At 50.9% G+C, this 27,797-nt stretch overlaps 2 protein-coding genes across 4 annotated transcripts in view; one reads left to right on the forward strand and one right to left on the reverse strand.

Annotated features, from left to right (window-relative positions):
- Nucleotides 1-2,991: 2,991 nt before the first annotated feature.
- CD276 (CD276 molecule) overlaps nt 2,992-27,797 on the reverse strand; it is a 53,988-nt gene continuing 29,182 nt past the window's right edge. For 2 of the 3 annotated variants that reach the window (XM_051982327.1, XM_051982326.1), the window contains exons 2-8: nt 23,552-23,672; nt 21,176-21,526; nt 16,844-17,140; nt 14,642-14,776; nt 9,331-9,372; nt 6,181-6,216; nt 2,992-4,423 (exon numbers count right to left, since the gene is read on the reverse strand). In XM_051982327.1, coding sequence (XP_051838287.1) covers nt 4,398-4,423; nt 6,181-6,216; nt 9,331-9,372; nt 14,642-14,776; nt 16,844-17,140; nt 21,176-21,526; nt 23,552-23,612 — 948 coding nt within the window. In that variant the 5' untranslated portion in view covers nt 23,613-23,672 and the 3' untranslated portion in view covers nt 2,992-4,397. The remainder of the gene's footprint in view (nt 4,424-6,180; nt 6,217-9,330; nt 9,373-14,641; nt 14,777-16,843; nt 17,141-21,175; nt 21,527-23,551; nt 23,673-27,797) is intronic. The other variant, XM_051982328.1, reaches the window with a different exon arrangement.
- Nucleotides 17,118-20,859, forward strand: LOC127552000 (uncharacterized). Its single transcript, XM_051982324.1, has 12 exons — nt 17,118-17,354; nt 17,443-17,696; nt 17,783-17,912; nt 18,173-18,216; nt 18,305-18,392; nt 18,437-18,610; nt 18,699-18,742; nt 19,177-19,264; nt 19,353-19,656; nt 19,745-19,786; nt 19,913-20,044; nt 20,789-20,859. Exons 1-8 carry the CDS (start codon nt 17,261-17,263, stop codon nt 19,252-19,254), a joined length of 906 nt encoding a protein of 301 aa, XP_051838284.1. The 5' UTR covers nt 17,118-17,260; the 3' UTR covers nt 19,255-19,264; nt 19,353-19,656; nt 19,745-19,786; nt 19,913-20,044; nt 20,789-20,859.

Here is a 27,797-nt window from a genome sequence, read left to right on the forward strand (position 1 = left end):
ATTAAAATGCACGAGCTGGAATCTTGCCCAGGAAGGATACCTAAACATAATGATTTCCTGGCGATCCTGTTAGCGATGTCCGCTCCATCTGGGGGGCCGGCTTCTCTAAGACGGTACAGCAGCTCACATCCACAATCCACAGTTTATCTATACCATGTATACGAACTCCCTGTAACGTCTATAAAAAATATACAGACACACAGCACAATGGCTTACATGTCCCCAATGCACACATGTATAATTGGTGGGTACCCCAGCACCTACCACTGCTGAATGCACAGCCAGCCACATGCAACCGCTACCTACTTCCAACTCAACGCCCCCACCGAATACTCCAGATATGTGCAAAATATATTTACTGCACATTCTAAACGCAAATATATACAGCGGCTGTCTTCCCCAATATTCTCAGCCATGAATCACACTTACATATATACACACACACGGAGAGACACTCAGTTGCTGTATATCATAAAATCTTCTACTTCATACTTCCTATCACATACGCAGAACAGCCGCTGTGGACCTTCTATAGATACATATATAATACGTAACTGCTATATTGTTGTTTAGTTATTTTTTTGTGACTCCATTTGGGGTTGTCTTGGCAAAGATACTAGAGAGGTTTACTATTTCCTTCTCTAGCTCATTTTACAAAAAGGGACACTGAGGTAAGCAAGGTTATATGGCAAGACACTGGAAAGAGTCTGAGGCAAAATCTGAATTCGGGAATTCTTGACTCCAGGCCTGGCATGCGATAGCACACTAGCAAAGGGTATCTTACCATGGTCTTACTTTCCCAGATGGGAGGCCTGTGTTCTGGCAACAAAAATAAACATGTATATATGTAGATAGATAGATAGATAGATGGATGGATAGATGGATAGATGTTTAGAGATAAATAGATAGATGATAGCTAGATGAATGGATGGATAGAGATAGGTAGATAGCTAGATGGATAGATGGATAGAGACAGACGATAGCTAAATAGACGAATGGATGGAGAGAGAGAGATTGATGGATGGATAGATGGATAGAGATAGATAGATGATAGCTAGATAGATGAATGGATGGACAGAGATAGGTAGATGGATAGATAGATGATAGATAAGATATAAATAGATGGGTATGGATATAAATATAAAAATACAAAATTCAAAATTGGGGTCAGAGAGTTGCTCTGTCCAAGGTCACATTGGTGAAGTGGCCCTTGAATCCTATTCCCCTGATTCCCAGCTTTGCTTGCAAGCATTTTCCCATGAAGAAACCTCACAAGACAGTGACATCAGTGGAGGTTGAGAATCATCCTCTCCCCCATCCCAAGCTTCCTCCATTCCATTTTCCTTCCAGTCACTCAGATTCACTTTAAAATGACCCTTGATTCTTCCTCCACTCTCCTATCTATTCATCTGCCTACTTCTTCCTCCCTTGAATCTGTCTGTTCCCCTCCCTCTACTCAGGGCTACCACTCCACTTTAGGCCCTCATCCTCTTCTCTCCTAGAAGTTATTAGGCCCCCACTCTTTGTACCGGGCTTTGTGCTAAGAATTAGGGCTACAAAGCAAGGCAAAAAACAGTGTCTTATCTCAAGGAGCTCACAGTTTAATGAGCGAGAAACAGAAAGTGTGCAAACAAATATGTACAAACAAGAGATAAACTGGAAATGATCATAGCGGGAAATCCCCATTTGCAATACGGGGACTGGGAAAAACTCCTCACAGAAGGTAAGATTTTAGCGGGGACTGGAAGAAAGTTGGGGAAGCCAGGAGGAAGAAATGGGGAGAGAGGACTCCAGGTTGGAGGTGGAGTTCAGGGAGAGAGCAGGCAATGAAAACAGAAGCCAGAAAACACAGCATGAACATGTACTGAACAACTGCAGATCTGTTCCCTGAACGCCTGGCTTTCAGTCTCTCCCTCACCCATTCCTCCCTCCAAATAACTTCCTAAAGCTCAAACCTTTTCATGTCATTCCCCCAGTCAGGAATCTTTTACGGTTCCCATCCTCTCTAGGCAGAAATACAAAGGCCTCCGTAGGCATTGAAAGCCACGGTCAGTCTGGCTTGGGCCCCCCTTTCCAGGCACAGTTCCTCTCCCTGTACTTGGCGTTCCAGCCAATCTGGCCTCCTCGTGGTTCCCTAAAATCAGCCTCCACCTTACGTCGGCACTCTCAGTTCTCATGTCCCAAATAGTTCCATCTCTCACTTCCAACCTCAGAATCCTGACTCCCTTCAAAAGCCAGCCCCCCTGCCTCCTACGAGAAGCCCTCCCTGAGCCTTCTCATGACTTCTGCTGCCCCCCCATTCAAATGATCGCATCTGTACTTACTGTATCTATATTTAGCCCCCAAGTGTAAGTTCCTCGAGAACAGAACTGATTTTTACTTTGTCTCTGCCCCTCCGGTGCCTTGTGCAGAGTCTGCTTCCGTTAACTAGATGGAATTGGATTGAGTTTGCTGGCAAACAGTCCTAACTGAGGAGATCGTTCAAACCTCTGGACCATCATCAGCTTTACTTCCATTCTGGAAGTAATGGAACCCTACTACTGGGGTTAGGAATGGGGTTCAGATATCCTGATTCCCAGAACAAAGTATCAGTATTTTAACCTGGGACCTGCAGACTCTGAACAAGATTTCAGGGGTTCATTAATTTGAATGGGAAAAAAATTCATCTCTATTTTTACTCTTGCTGAAATCTAGGGTTTCCTTCAATTATTTAAAAACATGGTTCTGGGGAGCAGCTAGGGAGTGCAGTGGATGGAGCACCAGCCCCGAAGTCAGAGGACCCGAGTTCAAATCTGGTCTCAGACACTTAACACTTCCTGGCTGTGACCCTGAGCAAGTCACTTAACCCCAATTGTCTCAGCCAAAAAAAAAAAAAGGTTCTGGGAAGGGTCCAGATTTCAATGCACTGTCACAGGGGTCCACGGCACATAGAGGTTAAGTACTTCTGGTATAAGGAAACCCTCATTGCCCCAACCACACCATTAGACAAACTTTCAACAAAAACAAAGCATTTATTTTTCCTAAAACACATGACCAAGGTACAAAATGTCCCAGATTCCAGCATTTAAATTAGAAAACCCCCTGCTTCCCCTTGTCTGGGCTGGGCCTGAGCAGGGGCTCATCCTGCCCAACTGGAGAAAAGGGCAGACCATCGCCTCTGGCCGCCCCTGGGCAGAAGGCAAAACCTTTGAGGGAAAAGGGAGCCTGAGGCCGGAGGAGTGCCGCCTGTTGGTGGCTGTTCCTCCGGGAAGCACCAGCCCCACAGCGGGGCAATGTCCACCCCCAGTCTACCCCGGAGTACTTAAAGCAAACAGGAAGAGTCAGACCGGCCAGATGCCCGCGCTGCCACAGGCTGGCTCTCTGCTCGGCCAGGGCACAAGGCACTGACCTTCAGGCAAGGGAGAAGCTGCCCCGGTGACGTCACTGCCGGAGAGCGGCCAGAGGTGTGGCTCCTGGCTGCTGCTCAAGGCCCGTGGCTGACACCTGCTGCCCGAGACTGGCACTGCCGACTTGGGAAGAGGGTTTGGAGCTTTCCTGGCTGGTTTCCCGGTCAGCACCAGAGCTCAAGCGTGGGGGCGAGGGGGAAGTCAGGTAGAGGATGAGTGTGGAGACTGAGAAAATGTCGGGGCGTTAGGCCAGAGGTCCGGGTACACAGAATGGGTTGGGGTGGCAGGAGGGCGGGCCCACGGCTCACCCCAACATTCAGGCTGCACTTCCTCCGGGGTCACTGCCCTGCCCGGCCCGGGCTCCCAGAGAGTCAGCGTGACCAGCACGCAGCTCCCGGGGTGGGGCAGGACTCTGGGAACGGAGGGGAGGGGTCCGGGCGCAAGCTCCCAAAGCCCTGTCCGCATCTGAAGGGCGGACGAGGTAACGACCAGGGCTTGGCGGGAGAGGAGGGAGGCAGGGGCAGGCGGCGGACGGGGTCCCTCGGAGGAAAAGGCAGCCGAGTGCGTCTCTGTGACCCTGGACGAGAGTGGACGGCAGGATGTCTCCGAACCTCGGGCTTCTCGGCTCTAAAATGGGGGTGATCTTTGCGCAGCCTCCTGGGGCTTGTTGGGAAGAAAGTACTTTGTAAACCTTAGAACACTTACAGGAATAGGAGCTATTATTATTGTGTCCATCGGAGAAATAAGACAGCGGGGCGGTCTACGTATCATTTCTGGAGAAATAAGGCAGTGGATGGTCTGTCTGTCCGCCAGAGAAGTAAGGCAGCAGGGGTGAGTGTGTATCGTACCCACTGGGCAGAGAGGCAGCAGGGTGGCGGGTCCGCGGGGGAGCCCGAGGCTCTCAGGCAGAGGGTGGGCCCAGCCCCCCGCAGTGTGAGTGGCGGAGCGGGCGTCCGTGGCTGGAGGACCTCGGGATGCACCTCCCCCCCACACACCGTCCAGCCTTCAGGGTCAGGCGATTTCTTGCCCTTCATCTGCTAGGAGAGAGAGGACAACAAAGGGAGGGACGTGAGCAGTCTCACTGTGAACTTCTGGGGTGAAAGGAGCATGACATCGATCGGCTCTGGTCCCTGCACACCTGGAGGCGGTTCCAGAGTCCCCGGGACACTCTAAGAGGAGTTGGGGGACGGGGGAGACAAAGACAGCGGAGTGCTGGGATAGTGGGAAGGGTACGGGCTGAGGGTGGGCAAACATGGCCTGGAACCCTAGCTCTGCCGTTAGCAATAGCTTTCCTCAGCTGCAAAGCAAGACCTGAACTACCTGCCTCAATATCCTGAACTTACACGCACCTGAGACATTACTCCTGACTGGCTGAGAGGACCTGGCGTGGATTAGAAGCCAACCAATGAGCTCGAAGATGGGCACGGTGATACCCAGAGGCAAGCACCCCGGCAGGGTTCCCAGGTGGGATCCTCAGGTGGAATCCCCAGTTACACACCAGCCCACACCGTAATGTACACTCCCGTCCTCTCATTCAGCGGGGACAGAGAACTGCCTGTCACCATGTTAGAACTGTCCACTCATTCGGAGTGGCTACCCCTGGCTCCACTCCCAGGTCTGCCCCCCGACCCTCCCTCAGGTTTGTCACCTACACCAGAGTTCCTATCAGAGTCAAACAAGCCCTCCCCAGGGGTCAGCCACGGGGAGATGTTTCTACACTCTGACTTTCATATTCCTTGTGGACATATAAACTTGGCTATTTGCTTGTAAGTGAAGATGCTGTCTCCTCCATAAAGCCTCAGCTGGCTGGGCTGGAATGGAAGAGAATGATAAATGTCTAATAGGGCAAAGCAGCGTGTCGGGGAAGGCCAGAAATTGGGAGTGGGGGCAGTGGGACGTGAGCCAAGGAGTAGACAAAATGTTTGCCCAGTGAGCCAGCAGTGACCGGCCAGTGCAAAGTCACCGCGGGGGAGCTTCCTACTCGTAGTGGTCCTATCATGCGCTGCTTCTCTCTGGGCCAGGTGGGGCAGAGTACAGGTGAGGAAGGGGACCAGACTGTCAAAAGAACACTCAAGAGCTCCCAGGTGGAGCCCCAGCCCTTCCACTACCCCAGACGCTTGGTCTCATTACCACGGTATCAGGAGAACCCTATGCTTCTCGCTGATTGGGAATCACTAGACGAGAACAGCACTAGTTGCATGGGTCACAAAGCTGGGGGAGCAATGGGGGACACCCCAGGATTTTTCTGACTCTACAGTTTTCCATCCAGCCCATAGACAGGAGGAAATATAAAGCAGGACTAGAGAATGAGGCAGCAGGAAAGAGAATGGGGCAAGATGCTGGCTTTGGAGGAACACGAGATCACCTTAGATTTAGTCACTTTGGTGGTCACCTCTTCTCAACCCACCATTTTACAGTTGAGGAAATCCAGGTCAGACAGATGATCCAATTTGCCCCATGTCTCACAAATGGTAAGTGCCAGGGCCAGAATTCAAACTCAGGACCTTTGACACCAAACCCAGCATCCTTTCTGCTGTATCACAGTAAACCCTATCACCCCTTCAAGCTATCTTCCAATTTTCCCTCCTACCAAACTCCCAGAAAAGTCCAACCAATGTTCAATGCTTCCTGTTCAGGTCTCCCCCATCCCTACCCCACCCGCCAGTATGCCCAGAATCAACGGGTTTCCCATGACTCCCAAACCCAACAATCAACCGCTGTGTTCCCATTTCAGGGGCACCCTGGATACTGAGAGAGAACCCCTCTTCCAATCCTGAATTCCTGACAACTTTACCTTCTGTATTGTCCACATTTTTCAGAGGCTGCAGAGCTGCAAAAGAGAATTATAAAACAGAAAGTCAGAGCAGGAAAAGACCTCAGAGGTTTAGCCCAATTTCCTCATTTTTATTAATAACAAATCATATTTCTATAGCATTTTAGGGTTCCCAGGAGCCATTCTTCACATCTACATTGTGAGGTTGGTGGTGCAAGTGTTTCACAGATGAGTAAACTGAGGCTCAGAGAGACTAACTGATTTGCCCTTGGCCAGAGAGCTAATAATTATAAGAATCTCAAGTCAAAACTCGGTTTCCTAACTCCAGTTCTATCCATGGGAACATTCTTCCCCTCCAAACATATACAGGTGGAAAAAATGAAGTTCAGGAAAGGAACATGGATTTGAAGAGAAAAGTAGAAAGGGATTAAAGGCCTTTTATAGATGGAGATGGGACACAGGGGGAAGAGGAGGGGTGAGGAGAAGATGCAGGTCCCCTGCAACAGTGGGCGAGCTCTTGGTTGAGAATCAAAGACTTTAAAAATCATATGATGCAAAACCCCATTTTACAGGTGAGAAAGCTGAAGCTCAGAGAGGTAAAGGTTAAACAAGTAAGTTAGGGGCAGCCCTGAGATTGGAACTCGGGTCTTGGGAAGGCCAGGAGACAGGTTCCATTTTCCTTCTGAACCTGCATATCTCTGCATGTAGCACTTGGCCGCCCAGGGACTGTCTCCTCATCCACAGGATTAGGATGCTAATAACCCCATCTCCCCAAGATGTACCTTCTGGGACAGAAGGTACACAGTGCTGCCCATGTACAGCATGAGAGGAAAGAATGAGTCTGGAGTCGCCGATGGGTTTCAGTGATCTAATCTCTCCCTCTGAACCCCAGGCTCATGGATGGCTGAGAACTGGCTGGCTCTGTAAGATGAGCCTCAGTACCTCCTCTCTGGGCAAACATCCTTCGCTTTCAGCTTCCCTTCTCTCCCGCCCTTCTGAGCCTCCCACGACATCTGCCTGAGCAACATGAAAAATGAAGGCTACTCCCCCGTGAACGGGGCTGTCTTTGCAGCTGCCACACCCTGGTGCTAAGGGCCCGAGAAAATTAATGGGTCTCATTTGCAGCAGTCCTGGGAAATCAATCTTCTCCCATCCCATCTTTGGAATGGTGCGGGAGGGAACATTAGCCATCCAGGGCTGCAGCTGCTGTTCCTTAGTCTCAAATAAGTCACAAAATACAAGGCTGAGACACCGAGCCTTCTAGTCGCCTCAAAGGAGATGGGGACAAGATCCCTGCAGGAGACTCCAGGGAAGCTAAGATGTGCAAGAAAGGAGCCTTCTAGTTGCCTTGAAAGAGATGGGGAGAAGAACCCTGCTGGAGACCCCAGGGAAAATAGGATGTGCAAGAAAGGAGCCTTCTAGTCACTTTGAAGGAGAAGGGGGTAAGATCCCTGCAGGAGACCCCAGGGAAGCTAAGATGTACAGGAGAGGAGCCTTCTAGTCACCTTGAAGGAGAAGGGGGTAAGATCCCTGCAGGAGACCCCAGGGAAGCTAAGATGTGCAAGAAAGGAACCTTCTAGTTGCCTCGAAAGAGATGGGGGGAAGAACCCTACTGGAGACCCCAGGGAAACTAAGATGTGCAGGAGAGGAGCCTTCTAATCACCTTGAAGGAGAAGGGGGTAAGATCCCTGCAGGAGACCCCAGGGAAACTAAGATGTGCAGGAGAGGAGCCTTCTAATCACCTTGAAGGAGAAGGGGGTAAGATCCCTGCAGGAGACCCCAGGGAAGATAAGATGTACAGGAAAGGAGCTGATTGATGAGCATGGGTGACCCATCTCTGTCTTTGTATTTTTTCTAAAAGATTTTTGCACCCATTCAAACAACAAAAAAGCACCTATTGTGTCTCATGGCATGACAATAAATTAAGAGCCCAGAAAGCCTGGGTTCAAGTACGGCCTATTTCACACACTAGCCATGTGAGAGAACCTCCTGGTTGCCAAGAAGCTCTCAAAGACTGTGAGCGGCAGAGAAGGAGCCAACTTGCATTGGCAGGAAGTTTCCTCACCCAGGAGTTCCAAAATCACAGGTCCAGTCCCTGACCCTAGGTCCCCGGCCCTGCACTTTGTGTTAGATGGTGCAGTGGATAAAGCACTGGACCTGGAAAAAGACCTTAGTTTAAATATAGCCTCAGGTACTCATTAACTGTGGGACTCTGGGCAAGACACTTTCTTCGGTTTCCTCAACTGTAAAATGTGGCTGATAATAGCACCTTCTTCCTAGGATTGTTGTAAGGACCCAATGAAATAATGTAAGTAATGTGCTTGAAAATATCATATAAATATCAAGGAACTCATTATCATTATATTTTTCATTTTCTCCTATATATTTTGCTTTTTTTAATGAGATCTCATTTTATCCTCAAGATAGCCCTGGGAGGCAGGCAGGAGAGATATTTTATCACGCTCATTTTAAACAATGGGAAAACTGGGACACAAATGTTAAATGACTACCCAAAGTCAGGAAATCCACAGAAGAGATGGATCGAAAGGCCATGTTTCCTGATTGCTCAGCCAGGATGCTACACTGTGCTACGAGGCGCGTTCACAGGATTTTAGAACTGGGAGGTTCATCCTATTCAACCCTGTCATTTTACCATTGAGGAAATTAAAGCGGATCGGATCCCATAGCTAGTAAGTGTGGGAGGCCGAGTTGAATCCAGGTCTTCCTGATTTAGGGAGGCTCCGACCTCTATCAACTGTGCTCCCAGTCAGATCCAAATAAGTGGCTCATAGATTAAAAATGAAAAGGAAATCAAATGATATTTATTCCTTTCATTCATCTTTATTTTGATTACAGGATTAAACTCATATTTTCCACCCTAAAGCACAGGTGCACTTCATAGTCTATGCTAAGAATCATTATATCTAATAATGTCATATTATGTGCTAATGTCTGAGAGTTCCTGCTTATCAGAAAAGAGACACATCAAAGAAGGGCTGGGGCAAGGCTGGAGCTGAAAACGGGCATTGGCAACAAGACTGCTCTGTACTCTGGGGTTTGACTTCAACCAACACTGGAAACTTTCCTTTTCTTCAATATTTGCTTTATCTCCCCTCTCTCCACTCTTCCTTCAGACTCGCTCAAGAAGAAAAGTATCTAGGTTAGACTTACCGGTCTTGGACCCTTCTCCGTCCCCATCCTGGTCCTCAGCCCCTGAAAAACAGAAGTGATCAGAGAGCTTTCTCCTCCTCAGCCCCTCAGCCCCAGTACTGACTTCCCCAACAGAGCATGCAGCAAACAGATTGGATTGAAGATAGGAAAGAAGGGGGCCAGAGACCGGAGTTTTAAATGGTTCTATTCCTTGTTACCAGTGTCCAGAGTCCCCTGGATGGGCACAGCCATCCATCTGCCCACCCTTTCATTCCAGCTTGGTTCACGCATTCACTCACCCACCCATGAAACTCTTATTCGATTATCCATCTGCTAGTCTACCCACTCATTTCTCTTTCTTTCCTATCTATCCATTAATTCACTTATCCACTCCTCCATCCACCCAGTCTTCATTTATTCATCCATGATTTATTTCTTCATTATATATTTAGCCTGTAATATAGAAATGTTTTGCATGATTTCACATGTATAATTGATATCATATTGTTTGCCTTCGCAATGGATTGGGGAGAGACTGGAAGGAGGGAGAGAAATCAGAACTCAAAAAAACTTAATAAATGTTTAAAAAATAAGTAAATGAGTGACGGATGTATTAAAGGAAAAAATTAAATTTCTTGAGGAAATTATATGCACCAAAATGTACACAAATGAGTATATGCATATATACATAGATGTGTATATATGTGCAGGTAAATGTATAGATAGAGATATGGATATCCTTTCTCTTACACGCTGGATAAGCTAGAAAAAGCTTATTCCCTCAGGGAGCTCCTGGTGTGCTTGGTAAAGTGTAAACCAGGCTTTAGCGGGGTTAGATGGGGCCAGAGATCTACAAAATGATCTTAGCCACACAAAAGTTGGAGCAGGGCAATCCTAGGACTTTGTCAGTCTGCAATACTGGCGCTGGATGGACTCTGAAAGTCCTCTCCCACCTACACACCTTTGCACTGGCTGTCTCCCACTCTTGGGGGGTTCTCTGATCCAGACCTTTTACAATCCTTGGCTTCCTTCCAGACTCAGCTTGAACACTCACTTTTCCAGGAATCCTTGCCCAGTTTTCCCCTGCCCCAGTACCTGCAAGATCAATCCACTAAACACACCCACTATAACTATAATTATAGCTAGATAAATGCCAGAGGGAGGGGAGTGGGGCACAAAGTATGATGCGTTCTGAGCCATAGCCATTTCCCTCGAGACTCACTGGCACTGCTTCCCTGAGGGCTGGGCTTTGTCCCCTCCAGACTAACTTACCCTCCTTAGCCTGGGTCTGCTTTATCTGAAGTGAGGAGAATGTTTAGTTTTCAAAATTGGGCATAGACATCAAGAGGGTCAAAGTTATCTCAAATTGGCGAAAATTACAGGAAAAAATAATGATAAATGTTGGAAAGGATGTGGGAAAACTGGGACACTGATACATTGTTGGTAGAAACATGAACAGATCCAACCATTCTGAAGAGCAATTTGGAACTGTGCCCAAAGGACTATCACACTGTGCACACCCTTTGATCCAGCAGTGTTTCTTGTATCCCAAAGAGATCTTAAAGGTGGGAAAGGGATCCACATGTGCAAAAGTGTTTGTGGCAGCCCTTTTGGCAGTGGCATAGAATTAGAAAAATGAGTAGATGCCCATCAATTGGGGAATGGCTGAAAAAGTTGTGGTATATGAAAATAATGGAACGTTATTGTTCTCTAAAAAATGATGAACAAGTTGATTTTAGAAAAAGCCTGGAAAGATTTACACAAACTGATGCTTATTGAAACCAGAAGAACCAAGATTATATTGTACACAATAACAGCAAAATTGTGTAATTACTTGGTTTTTCTCCACGGTTCAGTGATCCAAGGCAATCCCAATAAATTTTGGATAGAAAGTACCATCTGCATCCAGAGAGAGAACTGTGGAGACTGAATGTAAATCACCACAGGCTATGTTCACTTTTCTTTTCCTTTTTCTTGTTTTTTTCCCTCTTATGGTTTTTCCCTTTTGTTCTGATTTTTCTCTTCCAACATGACTGATAAAGGAATGTGTATGGTCAAAGGTATAAACAAAGGTCTGATATATATATATATGAAAACATGGAAGAAAAAAGTAAAAACAAAGTCTGTGCCCTAAGGAATATCTGAACAAACTATAGTGTGTGAAGAACTTGGAATGAATTACACAGTAGGATTAATCTATATAAAAAAATCAGAAAACATGGGAAGAGAATATCCACTGATGCTGAATTTAACAAAGTAGAACCAGAAGAACAATATACATGACTGCAAAAAAAAGGGGGGGGGGGGGGAGAGCATTGAAAATCTGATGAAAAGGGAGCTAAATTTGTGAGCAAGTGACAAGCAAGAATGGCCCCAGAGACCTGAGCAGAAAAGCACACCTCCAGCTCCATAGCAGGGAACTGGGTGTAGAACCAGCAGAACCAGGCCCGCAGCAGGGAGCTGGATGCAGAACCAGCCCTGCAGCGGGGAGCTGGGTATAGAAGCAGGCCCACAGCAGGGAACTGGGTGCATAACCAGGCCTGGAGTGGGCAGCTGGGTGCAGAACCAGGCCTGCAGTGGGGAGCTGGGTGTAGAACCAGGCCCACAGCGGGGAGCTAGGTGCAGAACCAGGCCTGCAGTGGGGAGATGGGTGCAGAACCATCCCTGTAGCGGGAACCTGGGTGCAGAACCAGCAGAACCAGGCATGCAGCAGGGAGCTGGGTGCAGAACCAGGCCCATGGTGGGGAGTTGGGTGAAGAACCAGGCCTGCAGCAGGGAGCTGAGTGAAGAACCAGGCCTGCGGCAGGGAGCTGGGTGCAGAACCAGGCCCGTGGCAGGGAGCTGAGTGCATAACCAAGCCTGCAGCAGGGAGCTGGGTGCAGAACTAGGCCCGCGGGAGGGAGCTGAGTGCAGAACCAGGCCCGCGGCGGGGAGCTGGGTGCAGAACCAGGCCCACAGCAGGGAGCTGGGTGCAGAACCAGACCTGCGGCGGGGAGCTGAGTGCATATCAGCAGGGAGCTGGGAGAATAACCAGGCCCACAGCGAGGAGCTGGGTGCAGAACCAGCCCCTTAGAGGTGAGCTGGGTGCAGAACCAGCAGAACCAGGCCTGTAGCGGGGAGCTGGGTGCAGAATCAGGCCCACAGTGGGGAGTTGGGTGCAGAACCAGCCCCATAGAGGTGAGCTAGGTACAGAACCAGCAGAACCAGGCCCGCAGCAGGGAGCTAATGCAGAAGCAGGCCTGCAGCGGGGAGCTGAGTGCATAACCAGGCCTTTAGCAGGGAGCTGGGAGAATAACCAGACCAGCGGCGAGGAGCTGAGTGCATAACCAGGCCTTCAGCAGGGAGCTGGGAGAATAACCAGGCCCACAGCGAGGAGCTGGGTGCAGAACCAGCAAAACCAGGCCTGTAGCAGGGAGCTGGGTGCAGAACCAGCAAAACCAGGCCTGTAGCAGGGAGCTGGGTGCAGAACCAGCCCTGTAGCGGGGAGCTGGGTGCAAACCAGCAAAACCAGGCCTGTAGCGGGGAGCTGGATGCAGAATTAGCACAGAAGCAGGCCTGTAGCAGGGAGGTGGGTGCAAAACCAGCAGAACCAGGCCTGTAGCAGGGAGCTGGGTGCAGAACCAGCAGACCAGGCCTGTAGTAGGCAGCTGGGTGCAGAACCAGCCCCGTGGCAGGTAGCTGGGTGCAGAATATCCATGCAGATCAATCACCAAATGACTGCCTTGGTGAGTCCCAGCTCTGCCCTCTGTGGCCAAGCGGAGCAAGCTCCCTCCACAGGACCGCCTGTGGCCACTGGAAGTCAGCCCATCCCAGCCGAAAGAGTATCTCTCCTGCCTGCATTTTTGTTTTTCTTCCCGGGTTATTTATACCTTCTGAATTCAATTCTCCCTGTGCAATAAGAAAACTGTTCGGTTCTACACACATATATTGTATCCAGGATATACTGTAACCTATTCAACATGTAAAGGACTGCTTGCCATCTGGGGGAGGGAGTGGAGGGAGGGAGGAGAAAAATTGGAACAGAAGTGAATGCAAGGGATAATGTTGTAAAAAATTACCCTGCATGAGTTCTATCAATAAAAAGTTATTAAAAAAAAAAAAAAAAAGAGTATCTCTCCTTCCTGTGCCCCATCCTCCTCCAGCGCAGTTTCACACTTCCTCACTGCCCTGTTGTCTGCACAGACTTTGCCAAAGTCCTCAGCTCACCTGATCTAAACCTGTGACATCCTATGACAGGGAATTCCCAGTGTGAGAGCTCCCTCCACTAATAAAGACAACGACTCACTTGGAACTTAGAATCCTAAAATAATGTCTGGGCCACCAAGAAGTCGCCCCTTGCTGAGGATCCCACAGTCAAGGGGTCAAAGGACTCGAACCCAGATCTTTTTTATTCTAGAACTGGCCCTGTCTAATACTCTTTGACTCTACTAGGAGCTGGATAAATGCTTGTGGAATTTGGATCCGAGGGTGTTAAGACAGTACTGAGAAGCAGAACAGACCCTAGGGACTCTCAGTGGCCCGAGATTGCCCTCGTTTTACAGACAGGAAAATGGCAGCTCCCAGAATTTAAGGAGCTCTCCCATGCTCCGTCCAGCTGCAGGCCTCAGGTCGTTCTTGCTGCTTCTAAAGCCAGCCCTGACCATCCTAGCTGCCCACTGCGGTCTCAACCTGCCAGACTTCCTGATCCTCCAGGAGTCCACTTCCACACTCAGACACACATGTCCATTCATTCACAGTGAGCACACTGCACACTCACATATACTCATGAGTGTATACTCATTCAGGCATAATTGCACACTTACTCATGCTCATACACTCACATTCAGGCATGTTCACACACTTGCCCACTAACATGCTTGCACTTACCTATTTTCTTAGTCACACTTGCACACTCACACATGCTCACACACATGCACACTCATGTGCTCTTGCGTGTGCACTCACACATGCTCACACACTTGCATACTCGTGTGCTCACTCACATGCTCACACAGTTGCACACTCATGCATGCTCACATGCTTGCATACTCAGGTATGCTTTCACACTCACGTGCTCGCAGTTACACACTTACCCATTTTCTCAGTCATACTTGCACACTCAGGCATCCACACACTTGCATATGCACATCCTCACATATTTGCACACTCACATGTTCACACACTTGCACATACAGGTATACTCAAGCGCTTGCATACTCAGGTATTCTTTCACACTTGTGCTCACACTTATCCATTTTCAGTCACACTTGCACACTCACATGCTTGCACACTTATCCCTATCCTCCCCCTCTATCAATCACACACCCCTTTTCCCTGCCCCCCAGATTCTCACCAGCATTCTCTTCCTCACAGCTCTGTTTTATTTTCTTCCGGCACACATAGGCGAGGGCCACCAGTAGCCCCAGGAGGCAGACGGAAAGCCCCACGGTTACCCAAAGGGCCTCGGGAGGGAACGTCATCACCTGACCTGTAGGGGAAGGATGGATGAGACATAGAAGACAGAGCCCGTCAGGCCCCAAGCCCTTCCAGACACACCAAGGCAGAGATCACCCACCTCCTTGAGGGGAGCAAGGAGCCAGAACCCAGCAGAAACCCCTTCTAGGATTGGCTAAATCATCAGGGAATTCCCAGAAGCCAGGACCAATCCTCTCCAGAGCAGTCTCCCTCCAAGACAGAAAGGAAGGGAGGAAGGGAGAGAGGAAAAGAAGAGAGCAGAAAGGGAGGGAGGGAAAGAGAAAAAGAGGGAGGAAGGAAGGAAGAGAAGGAGAAGAAAGAAAGAACTGTTGACAGCTCTCACTGCTCTTAAAGTGGGTGCACTGATTATAAAGTGTGGGTAAGACTAATTGTAAAGTGTGTCCCAGGCAGGGGAGCCCAGAGCACTGACAGGCTGGCATTATGAGGCTGGGCAGTAGCAGGTAGAAGGAATGACTGTTTGTAAACTGCCTTCTCTCTCTTTCTCTCTCCTCTCTCTCTCTCTCTCTCTCTCTCTCTTTCTGTTTTCTGTCTCTCCCTGTGTGTCTCTGTCTCTCTGTGTGTCTATCTTTGGCTATGACTCTCTGTCTGTTTCTGTCTGTCTCTCTGTATTTCTCTCTCTCTCTCTCTCTCTCTTCTCTCTCTTTATTCTTCTTTTCTTTTCTCTCTCTCTCTCTCTCTCTCTCTCTCTCTCTCTCTCTCTCTCTCTCTCTCTATTTCTTTCCATTTTCTCATTGTCTCTCTGTCTCTTTCTCTCTCTGTCTGTCTATCTCTCCGTCTCTGTGTTTGTGTATATGTCTCATGTCTCTCTCTAACAAGAGATGGCTCACTGAGTATGTGAGAAAGGGTAGAAAAATATATTCAGAAATTGATACAGTATAAAAACAAAAGGTATCTATTTTTAAAATCTTACAAAGTATTTAAGAGACAATGAAAAAGGGCAGCATAAATGTGACATTTAACCTATTTTAGAGGTCAAATAGTTTTCCAGTACTTTAGAATCGCCCATTTCCAAAGGCCCTTTGTGTTCTATTTATAAGTGAAATAATGGATAGGAGAGTGCCACGAAGGTAAGAGCATCATACAAATGGAAGCTGGGGACTCAGTGCTTGGTCTGTGCCTGAAGGACCTGGGGGCCCAGTGGGATGGAGCACACATCACAGCCTCTCAGTACACTTAGCGGAGGACCCGAGAGCAGCTATAGCCCTTCAGCCATTGTGAGGATGTGCTGGCTAGGTCAGTCCTCAAACAGCAGGCGCACTTTCCACCAGGGGGATGGACACAAAGACCTTCCAGCCAGACTTGTGGTGCACGGGCGTGACTTTACAAAAAGTCACCTCCACACCATGGTGAGGTAAAAGTCACTAGGATCCATTTCTCGTTTTATGAGGTTTTAGGGGGCTGATCTTAAAGCCGAGAAGTCCCGAGCTCATGGGCCACCTCTGGCATATTCTAGCCGTGTGATCCATGGGATGGCTGCCTAATCTCCAAGAAGACTGTAAGATCAGAGAGGAGGGTGACCTACATCGATAACAAGAGTTTCCTCACCTGAGAATTCCCTCCACCAATGAAATCACAGGCCCCATCCCTGGCCCTGGCCCTCTCTTTACAGATAATTGGATCTCCCCTTGAAAACTTCCTTAAAGCCCTCTCTCTGCCCTGGGTCAACACAAAAAAAAGTTAATTTTACATTTTAAGAATATATAAGTAAGACTTTATTTATATATTCTTAAAATGTAAAATTAATTTTTTTTGCTTTTAAATGTCATAGAATTTGAACTGAAAGGGATCCTAGGAGTTACCACGTCTAATCTCCTCATTTTAAAGATAAGGAAAAGAGTTAATAGCCAGGGTCATCCAACTAAGCGCCTGAGGCAGGATTCCAACTCCAAGCTTCTTGATTGCATGGCTGGCCCTCTGGCCTCAGTTAAACTGAAGAGTCAGTGGTCAAGAATAGCCGGCCCCAGCCCACTCCAACCCAGAAGGCCAGAATTAGAAACGTCTGGTCCACAGGGGCAGGACCTGCCTCAACCCCCAGGCCAATCCCTGGCCACCCACTGACCTGTGATGATGACAAAGCCGGAGGCCTCTTCTTGCAACACCGTGTTCCTCACCAGGCAGTTGTAAGTGCCATTGGCCCCCAATGTGACCCTCAGCACACTGAGCACATCAAAAAGCCCCTCAGAGTTAGCCAGATGGGAGGTCGTCACGTTGCCAGTCAGAACTGCCCCCATATCGTCCCGCCAGACCACCTCAGCCTCTGGGTAGCCACCGTAGCTGGAGCAGGTGATGGTCACTGTGTCTCCTGGCTTCAGGTCCTTACTGGGCTCCAGGGACATGCTGGGCTTGGAATAGGGTGCTGGGGAAGAACAGAGGACATGGATTAGGGGCTAGGGAAGGTCCTACAGATACATATTCAGGAGGCTGGGATGATCATGGGAAGGTCCTGCAGATACACAGCCAGGAGGCTGGGATAGTTATGGGAAGGTCCTGCATACAGAGCCAGGAGTCTGGGATAGTTATGGGAAGGTCCTGCAGATACACAGTCAGGAGGCTGGGACAGTTATGGGAAGGTCCTGCAGATACACAGCCAGGAGGCAGGGACAGTTATGGGAAGGTCCTGCAGATACACAGTCAGGAGGCAGGGACAGTTATGGGAAGGTCCTGCATACACAGCCAGGAGGCTGGGACAGTTATGGGAAGGTCCTGCATACACAGCCAGGAGGCTGGGACAGTTATGGGAAGGTCCTGCAGATACACAGCCAGGAGGCTGGGACAGTTATGGGAAGGTCCTGCAGATACAGTCAGGAGGCAGGGACAGTTATGGGAAGGTCCTGCATACACAGCCAGGAGGCTGGGACAGTTATGGGAAGGTCCTGCATACACAGCCAGGAGGCTGGGACAGTTATGGGAAGGTCCTGGAGATACACAGTCAGGAGGCAGGGACAGTTATGGGAAGGTCCTGCAGATACAGTCAGGAGGCTGGGACAGTTATGGGAAGGTCCTGCAGATACACAGTCAGGAGGCTGGGACAGTTATGGGAAGGTCCTGCATACACAGCCAGGAGGCTGGGACAGTTATGGGAAGGTCCTGCAGATACACAGTCAGGAGGCTGGGACAGTTATGGGAAGGTCCTGCAGATACACAGTCAGGAGGCAGGGACAGTTATGGGAAGGTCCTGCAGATACACAGTCAGGAGGCAGGGATAGTTATGGGAAGGTCCTGCAGATACACAGTCAGGAGGCTGGGACAGTTATGGGAAGGTCCTGCATACACAGCCAGGAGGCTGGAACAGTTATGGGAAGGTCCTGCAGATACACAGTCAGGAGGCTGGGACAGTTATGGGAAGGTCCTGCAGATACACAGAGGAGGCTGGGACAGTTATGGGAAGGTCCTGCAGATACACAGTCAGGAGGCTGGGACAGTTATGGGAAGGTCCTGCAGATACACAGTCAGGAGGCAGGGACAGTTATGGGAAGGTCCTGCAGATACACAGTCAGGAGGCTGGGACAGTTATAGGAAGGTCCTGCAGATACACAGTCAGGAGGCAGGGACAGTTATGGGAAGGTCCTGCAGATACACAGCCAGGAGGCAGGGACAGTTATGGGAAGGTCCTGCAGATACACAGTCAGGAGGCTGGGACAGTTATGGGAAGGTCCTGCAGATACACAGTCAGGAGGCAGGGATAGTTATGGGAAGGTCCTGCAGATACACAGCCAGGAGGCAGGGACAGTTATGGGAAGGTCCTGCATACACAGTCAGGAGGCAGGGACAGTTATGGGAAGGTCCTGCAGATACACAGTCAGGAGGCTGGGACAGTTATGGGAAGGTCCTGCAGATACACAGTCAGGAGGCTGGGACAGTTATGGGAAGGTCCTGCAGATACACAGTCAGGAGGCAGGGACAGTTATGGGAAGGTCCTGCAGATACACAGCCAGGAGGCTGGGACAGTTATGGGAAGGTCCTGCATACACAGTCAGGAGGCAGGGACAGTTATGGGAAGGTCCTGCAGATACACAGTCAGGAGGCTGGGACAGTTATGGGAAGGTCCTGCAGATACACAGCCAGGAGGCTGGGACAGTTATGGGAAGGTCCTGCAGATACACAGCCAGGAGGCAGGGACAGTTATGGGAAGGTCCTGCATACACAGCCAGGAGGCTGGGACAGTTATGGGAAGGTCCTGCAGATACACAGCCAGGAGGCTGGGACAGTTATGGGAAGGTCCTGCAGATACACAGCCAGGAGGCAGGGACAGTTATGGGAAGGTCCTGCATACACAGCCAGGAGGCTGGGACAGTTATGGGAAGGTCCTGCAGATACACAGCCAGGAGGCAGGGACAGTTATGGGAAGGTCCTGCAGATACACAGTCAGGAGGCTGGGACAGTTATGGGAAGGTCCTGCAGATACACAGTCAGGAGGCAGGGACAGTTATGGGAAGGTCCTGCAGATACACAGTCAGGAGGCAGGGATAGTTATGGGAAGGTCCTGGAGATACACAGTCAGGAGGCTGGGACAGTTATGGGAAGGTCCTGCAGATACACAGTCAGGAGGCTGGGACAGTTATGGGAAGGTCCTGCAGATACACAGTCAGGAGGCAGGGACAGTTATGGGAAGGTCCTGCAGATACACAGCCAGGAGGCAGGGACAGTTATGGGAAGGTCCTGCATACACAGCCAGGAGGCTGGGACAGTTATGGGAAGGTCCTGCAGATACACAGCCAGGAGGCTGGGACAGTTATGGGAAGGTCCTGCAGATACACAGCCAGGAGGCAGGGACAGTTATGGGAAGGTCCTGCATACACAGCCAGGAGGCTGGGACAGTTATGGGAAGGTCCTGCAGATACACAGCCAGGAGGCTGGGACAGTTATGGGAAGGTCCTGCAGATACACAGTCAGGAGGCTGGGACAGTTATGGGAAGGTCCTGCAGATACACAGTCAGGAGGCTGGGACAGTTATGGGAAGGTCCTGCATACACAGCCAGGAGGCTGGGACAGTTATGGGAAGGTCCTGCATACACAGTCAGGAGGCTGGGACAGTTATGGGAAGGTCCTGCATACACAGTCAGGAGGCTGGGACAGTTATGGGAAGGTCCTGCATACACAGCCAGGAGGCTGGAACAGTTATGGGAAGGTCCTGCAGATACACAGTCAGGAGGCAGGGACAGTTATGGGAAGGTCCTGCAGATACACAGCCAGGAGGCAGGGACAGTTATGGGAAGGTCCTGCAGATACACAGTCAGGAGGCTGGGACAGTTATGGGAAGGTCCTGCAGATACACAGTCAGGAGGCTGGGACAGTTATGGGAAGGTCCTGCAGATACACAGTCAGGAGGCTGGGACAGTTATGGGAAGGTCCTGCAGATACACAGTCAGGAGGCAGGGACAGTTATGGGAAGGTCCTGGAGATACACAGTCAGGAGGCTGGGACAGTTATGGGAAGGTCCTGGAGATACACAGCCAGGAGGCTGGGACAGTTATGGGAAGGTCCTGCAGATACACAGTCAGGAGGCTGGGACAGTTATGGGAAGGTCCTGCAGATACACAGTCAGGAGGCAGGGACAGTTATGGGAAGGTCCTGGAGATACACAGTCAGGAGGCAGGGATAGTTATGGGAAGGTCCTGGAGATACACAGTCAGGAGGCTGGGACAGTTATGGGAAGGTCCTGCATACACAGTCAGGAGGCTGGGACAGTTATGGGAAGGTCCTGCAGATACACAGTCAGGAGGCAGGGACAGTTATGGGAAGGTCCTGGAGATACACAGTCAGGAGGCAGGGATAGTTATGGGAAGGTCCTGGAGATACACAGTCAGGAGGCTGGGACAGTTATGGGAAGGTCCTGCAGATACACAGTCAGGAGGCTGGGACAGTTATGGGAAGGTCCTGCAGATACACAGTCAGGAGGCTGGGACAGTTATGGGAAGGTCCTGCAGATACACAGTCAGGAGGCTGGGACAGTTATGGGAAGGTCCTGCAGATACACAGAGGAGGCTGGGACAGTTATGGGAAGGTCCTGCAGATACACAGCCAGGAGGCTGGGACAGTTATGGGAAGGTCCTGCAGATACACAGTCAGGAGGCTGGGACAGTTATGGGAAGGTCCTGCAGATACACAGTCAGGAGGCAGGGACAGTTATGGGAAGGTCCTGGAGATACACAGCCAGGAGGGTCTTAGCCTTTTTGGTCACGCGCTCCTTTTGCAATCTCCCGAAGCCCCCAAACTCTTTAGAATAACGTTCTCTGGACGCATACAACAGCGCCCGAAAGAAGCCAATCACACTGAAAGCTCTCAGAACAGCAGACAGTCCCGGCTGGGAGCAGGACCTGCTGCGCCTGCGCGGCCCCGCCTCCCTGCCGGGTCGGGCCCCGCCTCCCTGCCGGGTCGGGCCCCGCCTCACCAGCCACCTGCAGGCTGACCGCGGCGCTGCCGTAGTGCTGGACCTGCACGAAGCACGTGAAGCTGCCCTCGTCGGCGATGCGCACCCGGCGCAGCAGGAGGGAGACGTTGCCCCGCGCCAGCTGGTCGTAGAAGAGGGCGGTGCGGTTGGCGTAGAAGCCGCCCTGGTCGGCCAGCTGGTCCTGGCCGCGGCTGAAGCTGTGCACCAGCCGCTTGGTGTCCGTCAGCTGCCAGATGAGGCTGAGCTGGGCCAGGCTGAAGTTGGGCCCGGGCAGGAAGGAGCAAGGCAAGGTGGCGTCCAAGCCCACCATGGCCACCACCGGGTCGTCGGGGACCACGATCTCCACCGCACCTGGAGGGGGGACAGGGAGGAAATGGGGGGGTGGCCTCCGGAGACCCTCCCCAGCCCCCAGTGCACCGCCCCTTTCCCCGCCCCCTCCTCACAGCCTGCCTCCCCCTGCCTGGAGGCAAACGCACTCCTTGCATTTCCCCAAGAGGCAGTCGGGTGTGACAGAGAAGGCCGAGGACTCGGAGACCAATGACCCATGACCGTGGCTGATGCGCTGGAGCCTCCGTTTCCCTCACTGCAAAATTAAGGCTTGGCCCCTGAAATCCTTCCCAGCCTTAAATCTAGGGCCTCATCTCCGGCGCGCGGGACTACGCTCCCCTCAGGCTGAGAGTGAGCGCGGCAGCTCAAGAGCCTGGAACCGGCCCTGACCGGCCCCCGCAGGCTCAGGTCGCTGCTCCCTTTGGGCCTCTCTGAGAAGGAGGCCAGAGGCTCCTCCCTCCCCCCGCCACGGGGCTCTCTTCAGATCAGAGAGCTCAAGGGACCTCCAGGGACGCCCGCCTTCTCACTGCATGGGTGGGGAAATTCAGGCCCAGAGGAAGCCGCTCCTCCCGAGTCACCCAGGAGCGAGCCCCAAAAGGAAGAGTTTGAACTCGGGCCTTCTGGGACTCCAGGGGGCCACAAATGAGTCCCATTGCCTGGGGCTGGAGGAAGCAGGAGGCAGGGAAAGCGGTATGGCAGCCTCGGGGTCTTCACAGTGCCCCCCTACCCAATCCCTGCTCTTCAGGCTCTTGAGCCTTTCAGAGGGGAGACACCTCTCCCCACATGTAGAAACATTTAACCTTTCAGGGGTATCCCTTGTGGAATCAGGCCCTGAAAACTATGCATCCCAAGGCCCGAGATCCCCAGGCCCTGAGCCTGGCAAAAGCATATGGGAGGAAAGCCACGAGGGGCTGTCCGAAGCCCCCCTCCCAGGCCCGGGAGCCAGAGCAGGTGCAGAATTCTGACGGTGGGAGCATCTCTGGGAGGAAGGAGACAGGCCTGGGAAAGCAGCGAGACCAGCTCCTTCCCTCTTTCACCACCAGGGGACGCCAAAGGCTCAGGGAAGCCCTGAGGTCTGCAGTGCACTAATCAGAGCAGGTTATGGGGCTGGACTAGCTCGCACACACGCTCCATATAAGCACACATGCATCATACATGTACGTATCACATGCAACGCAGGTACACACTCGCATGTATGCATACACCACTGCACACGCAAGCATGCACACAGCACATGTGTACAATCATACACTGCACCCATGCATGCATCACACATCCATCACCTACCATACACATGTGCACACGCATGTGTGCACATGACACATACACCTGTGCTTGCATGCGCACCACATGTGCATGCATCCACACACCACACACATACCTGCACATACTACACACCCCACAGTGCACACACGCATGCACACCCACACCCTGCTCCCTCGTATCCTGGGCTCAGGTAGAAGATGAGAGAGGGTGCAGGAGACAGCTCTCCCTCAGTCCGAGGCTCTCCCTGCTCCCTTGCATGCTAACACTGGGACTACTGACACAGGGAACTTCCCAGGGGGAAATGGCTGCCCGCGGGCCTCCGAGAACCCAGAAGGGCCCACGCCCCGAGGAAGGACGGCCTGGCCCGACCCTCAGGTCCGGGGAGCCCAACCCCAAGCTCTCCCGGCCTCAGAGCCAACTCTCCACCCCTTTTCCACCTGCCTTTCAATGACCACGAGGCACTTAGGCAGCACTACTAAGCCACACAGAGAACGGCTTGGGCATTTACAAAACCCTTCGCAGAAATGACCTTGCCTGAACCTCAGAGAATGCTGGTGGGTGGTTCCTGGGGTGTAATTATCCCCATCTAACAGCAGGTAAGAGAGTGACGGGCGGGGGAGGGTCTGGCTCCAAAGTCCAAGCCAGCACTTGAGCAGGCCCCTGCCCCCGCTCGGGCTCAGTCCTGCGGGCAACAAAAGGCACAGCCCCCACCCGGCAGGAACCCCCCTCCCCTGCCCTGCACCCCCCCAGAGGCCCAGGACTCTCCCTCCCCCTTGGTCCTACCTGTCACGCTAAGCAGCAGCCAGACTCCAATTCCAGGGCCCAGGACACATGGCCACAGCATCTTCTGGGCCAGGCGAGGCTTGGGCTAGGCCGGGATCCACACCCAGTCAGGCTGCCCGGGCTGGGAAAGGAAGAAGTGAAGCTGGGAGACGCCCCTCCCCGGCACCCAGACTCGCACCAGCCCCACCCCCACCACATCCAAACTGGCTGAAAACTGTGGCTTTCCCCCAAGCCAGGAACCCAAGCCTTTCACTCCCGAGGCCCCTTCCCTCCCCGCCAAGGCCCTCCCCTAGAAGCCCCAAAAGCCGGAGGGTAGAGCTTCTCTTGTTCTACCCAACCCAGACACACAGATACAGAATAAATGGGTTGAATTAAATGGGTTAAGCTTGTCTCCCGACATTCCAACAGAAATGGGGAAGGCGCTGATGATAACAGCAATAATCAGGGCTGTTATACCGTGTTTACATAACGCTCTACAGTTTACAAAGTTTTGCATGTCCTTTCATAGATCGCTACAACAATGCTGTCCAATGATATCGCTGCCCCCATTGGACAGATAAGGAAACTGAGGCTGTGCCCAGGGTCACAGTGTTCCTGACTGCAGACATACCCCTCTCCCATGGCTCCACAGCCATCCCTGTGACTGGCTGTCTGGGCAATCAACTACCATTAAAGTCCTCAGGCCCGCTCGTGACGGACAGCTAGTCTCACGTCAAGGAGAGCTGGCTTCTGCAGTACATTGACTGTGTGACCCTCAGAAAGACACTCCCATAGAGGCAGGAAGACCCGAGTTCAAATGCTTCCCCAGGCACTCGTTAATTCGGTGACCCTGGACAAGTCCCTTAGCATTAGTTTGCTCATCTATAGAAACAGGGATAGTAATAGCACCTACCTCACAGTTTGTGACTAACTGAGATTTATATATATATAAAGCATGAATGTTAGCTATTATTAGTGTTAATCTCTAAGTTCCCTGAGTAACTGTCAACCATTCTCTGTGTCCCACTTTTCTCATCTGTAAAACGAAGGGGATATCTATAAGGTTCCTCCCCTCCCCCTCCCAATTGTCCCCATTATCTTAAGATCATGCAGGGTAGAGGAAATGCTGATATGTACTGGCGTAAGGACCTCCTCACTCGGTGCTTTATAAGGCCAGAAAAGAAGTTAGACCTCAGTGATCCTGGATTGAAGCCTGGGGAAAAGCTCTCCAAGAAGCCCCTCACCCTAGGCCATCCCACCCCTGGGAACCATGCACACTGGGGCCCGGCAAAGGCCCATGGGAGAAAAGCCAGGTGGGGCCTGTGGGAAGCCCACCCTCCTCACCCCCGGGCCCGGTAGCCAGAGCAGGTGCAGAATTCTGACAACGAGCATCTCTGCTCCGGAGAGAGGGGTGGGAGGGAAGAGGAGGCTGAGCTTTGGGCACCTTCTGCCAGAGAGGAGGCAGCCGGGACGTTGCTGGCAGGCTCTCCAGGAGCCGTCACTCTCCGCCTCCTCCTGGTGCCGGCTCTGGTGACACACAAGGGCCCAGGTAAAGAAGCCCGGCGTGGATGGAGACCCACTTTCAGTGTCAGTGAGGGCAGGGGCAGAGGCGCCGCGGAGAAGCAGAATGCAAGGGAACCCAGGAACAGGCCGGAAAGCAAGGGCAGGACTCGGGAGGGGAAGAGGGCAAACAGGACAAGCCCCACCCCTCCAGGACCCCCAGTCCGAAACAGCTCCTTCCAGAGCATCAGAGAAAAGGGGGGGTAAGAAGAGAGGGCACACTGGGGGGAAACAGGGACAGAGACAGAGACAGTGAGAAGAGATAGAGAGAGAGAGAGGAGAGACAGAGAGAGGGACGGGGAGAAACAAGACAAATAGAGATAGAAATAGGGACAGAGACAGAGAAAGAGACAAAGACAGAGAGGGAGGGAGAGAGATGGAGAGAAGGAGAGAGGGGAGAAGGGGAAAGAGGGAGGAAGGGGGAGGGAGAAGGAGAGGAGAAAGAGAGAAGGAGGAGGAAGAGAAAAAGGAAGAGGAGGAGGGAAGTAGAAGAGGAAGGAAGGAGGGAAATAGAAAGGGAGGAAGAGCGAGAGACAAAAAGAGAGAAAAAGAGATGGGGCAGAGACAGAGAGAGGAGGTAAAAGGAAAGAATTTATGCAGATATTACTATAGGGATTTTGTTTCAAACATGAGGAGAGGAAGAAGGAGAATCCAGGGCTTTGGGGTCAGAATGCCTCCAGATCTGCCACTTACTAGATGTGTAACTTTGGACAAGTCACTGCCTGAGTCTGGGCCAAAGTGTCCTCATGTGTAAAATGAATATGTCACACCTCCTGACAGAGAAGTAACAGAAGAGACTCCATATGGGAGAAAAAATAAATTCTTGCAAACTGAGTTTGTTTTTTTAATTTTAAACATTTCCAAATTGTTTTTATAGAAGGGACTGGACTGGATAGTTTCTAGAATCCCTCCCGGTTCTAACCAAGGATCTCAAGGGGCCGTCCAGCCCCTGCTCCAATAGGCCCCAGTGAAGAAGCCCCCATCCCTCTGGGAGCCTCGTCGGTTGATACAGTGCATCAGGATGCGATGCCCAATATCGAGCCCCAATCCAGCAGACCACCCCCCCAGCAGCCCAGCAGTTACATGAACATAGCTTTCGTGTCTCGCTCGCATCTTTCCTTCTCCAGTTACTTGAAATGATTCTCATGTGGCCCACTTAAACATCATCTTGGGTAAACGTTTACTCCATGTTTTCAAAGTCTGCCTTGAAATGTGGTGGCCGGAAACGAACAGTAACCTCAAAAAGCAGCCTTCCCAGGGCAGACCAGATAGCCAGACTATCGCCTCCCTAGTACTGGAAAGTACACTTAGATTCACACCCACATCCATGTCGTTATTACTTCCGCTATCGGCTTTGACTTGTTGGATTTTTTTCCTTTCCCAAGGTTGTTAAAGGGCAACGCTAAACTCCAAGTTATGAATCTAATATTAGAATTTCAGACACTGCAAGGAGTGAATAAGTGAATGAATAAATGACAAATAAATGCCCTTCTCCTATCATCCATTCCTTTGGGCTAAGAGAATATATCTCTAGGAAACCCCTGTTAAATACAGATGTCCCAGGAAGGGATTAGACACTATATTGACCCCTTGTCAATCGCCACCCTTTCCTTGCCAAATGATTTATCATATGAGCACAATATGATCTAGAAAATAACAAGGAAGGCGAAGCGTAAGAAGTCTGGGGAAGCAAAAAGGGGCCAAGTAAAGAAGGATCTAAATGTCAACAAGAAGATTTTGCATTTGACCCGGAGGTAATGAGAAGCCACTGGAAGTTTACTGAGTAGAGGGCTAGACGTGGTCTAATCTACATATTGCAAAGATCTCTTTGGCAGATGCATTGGAGCTGGGGAAGCTCTACAGGGAAAGGGATGAACCTCAAAAGTTTGCTGATTTTTCTCCTCAAATCCTCCCAGAGAAATATGGCTCCTCTTTCCACTTCATATCCTTGTGGCAAATTAAACTCAGTGAATTCCACCCCCAAGCTCACCCACTGCAGAGCAGAAGGAAAAACTCATCAAGAACAGACTGAATTGTATCTCCAGCACCAATATGGCGACCTGCACATTTAGGGGGAAGTTAAACCTGGGATTTTACTGCTCTAAGGGAACTCCCAGTGAGAAGACACACCTTTTTTCAGTACAGATCAGCAACTGCTCCTGTCTCTCACCCTACTAGCCATGAGACCGTGGAGAAGTCTTAATTTCCCTGGGATTAGAACCCAAGTTTTTCTGGCTCTAAGACCAACTCTCTGTACACTATGCCATGCTGCTTCTTAGAGCTAATTCTCAATAACTTCTTGCTGAGTCAGATGTAGTTTCTCTCCTAGGAGTCTCTGAAGGGCTTGGGCCACAGGACAAGGTCTCTATAGTCTAGGTAGGAGAGCAGACTTGGAGAGACCTAAAAGGGGGAAGGGCTATAATAAATCTCCTTTGTAGGTCTGAGACTTAAAACATTCAGTGAACTATGAATGATTCAACAAGGAGAAGATTAGAATGGACAGAGCACACCCCACCCCAATGCCATCTCTGGCATTGCACCTGCAACCAGGTGACAAACAGAAATAAGTCTCACACACACACACACACACACACACACGCACCCCAGATATTAGACATAATAATCTAATAACAAAACTAGTTTTCTGACAGACAGGGCATGGCCTGCCAGGGGTACTATTTGTGAAGGAGACAACTCCTTTGAACAT

This window comes from Antechinus flavipes, chromosome 2, assembly GCF_016432865.1.
Source record: "Antechinus flavipes isolate AdamAnt ecotype Samford, QLD, Australia chromosome 2, AdamAnt_v2, whole genome shotgun sequence".
In the NCBI taxonomy this organism is placed as follows: Eukaryota; Metazoa; Chordata; class Mammalia; order Dasyuromorphia; family Dasyuridae; genus Antechinus; species Antechinus flavipes.

Coding starts and splice junctions, on each gene's coding strand:
- LOC127552000 (XM_051982324.1), top strand. CDS start 17,261: ATGGGAAGGTCCTGCATACAGAGCCAGGAGTCTGGGATAGTTATGGGA. Junction 17,355..17,442: donor GCTGGGACAGTTATGGGAAG/GTCCTGCAGATA, acceptor AGTTATGGGAAG/GTCCTGCATACACAGCCAGG. Junction 17,697..17,782: donor GCTGGGACAGTTATGGGAAG/GTCCTGGAGATA, acceptor AGTTATGGGAAG/GTCCTGCAGATACACAGTCA.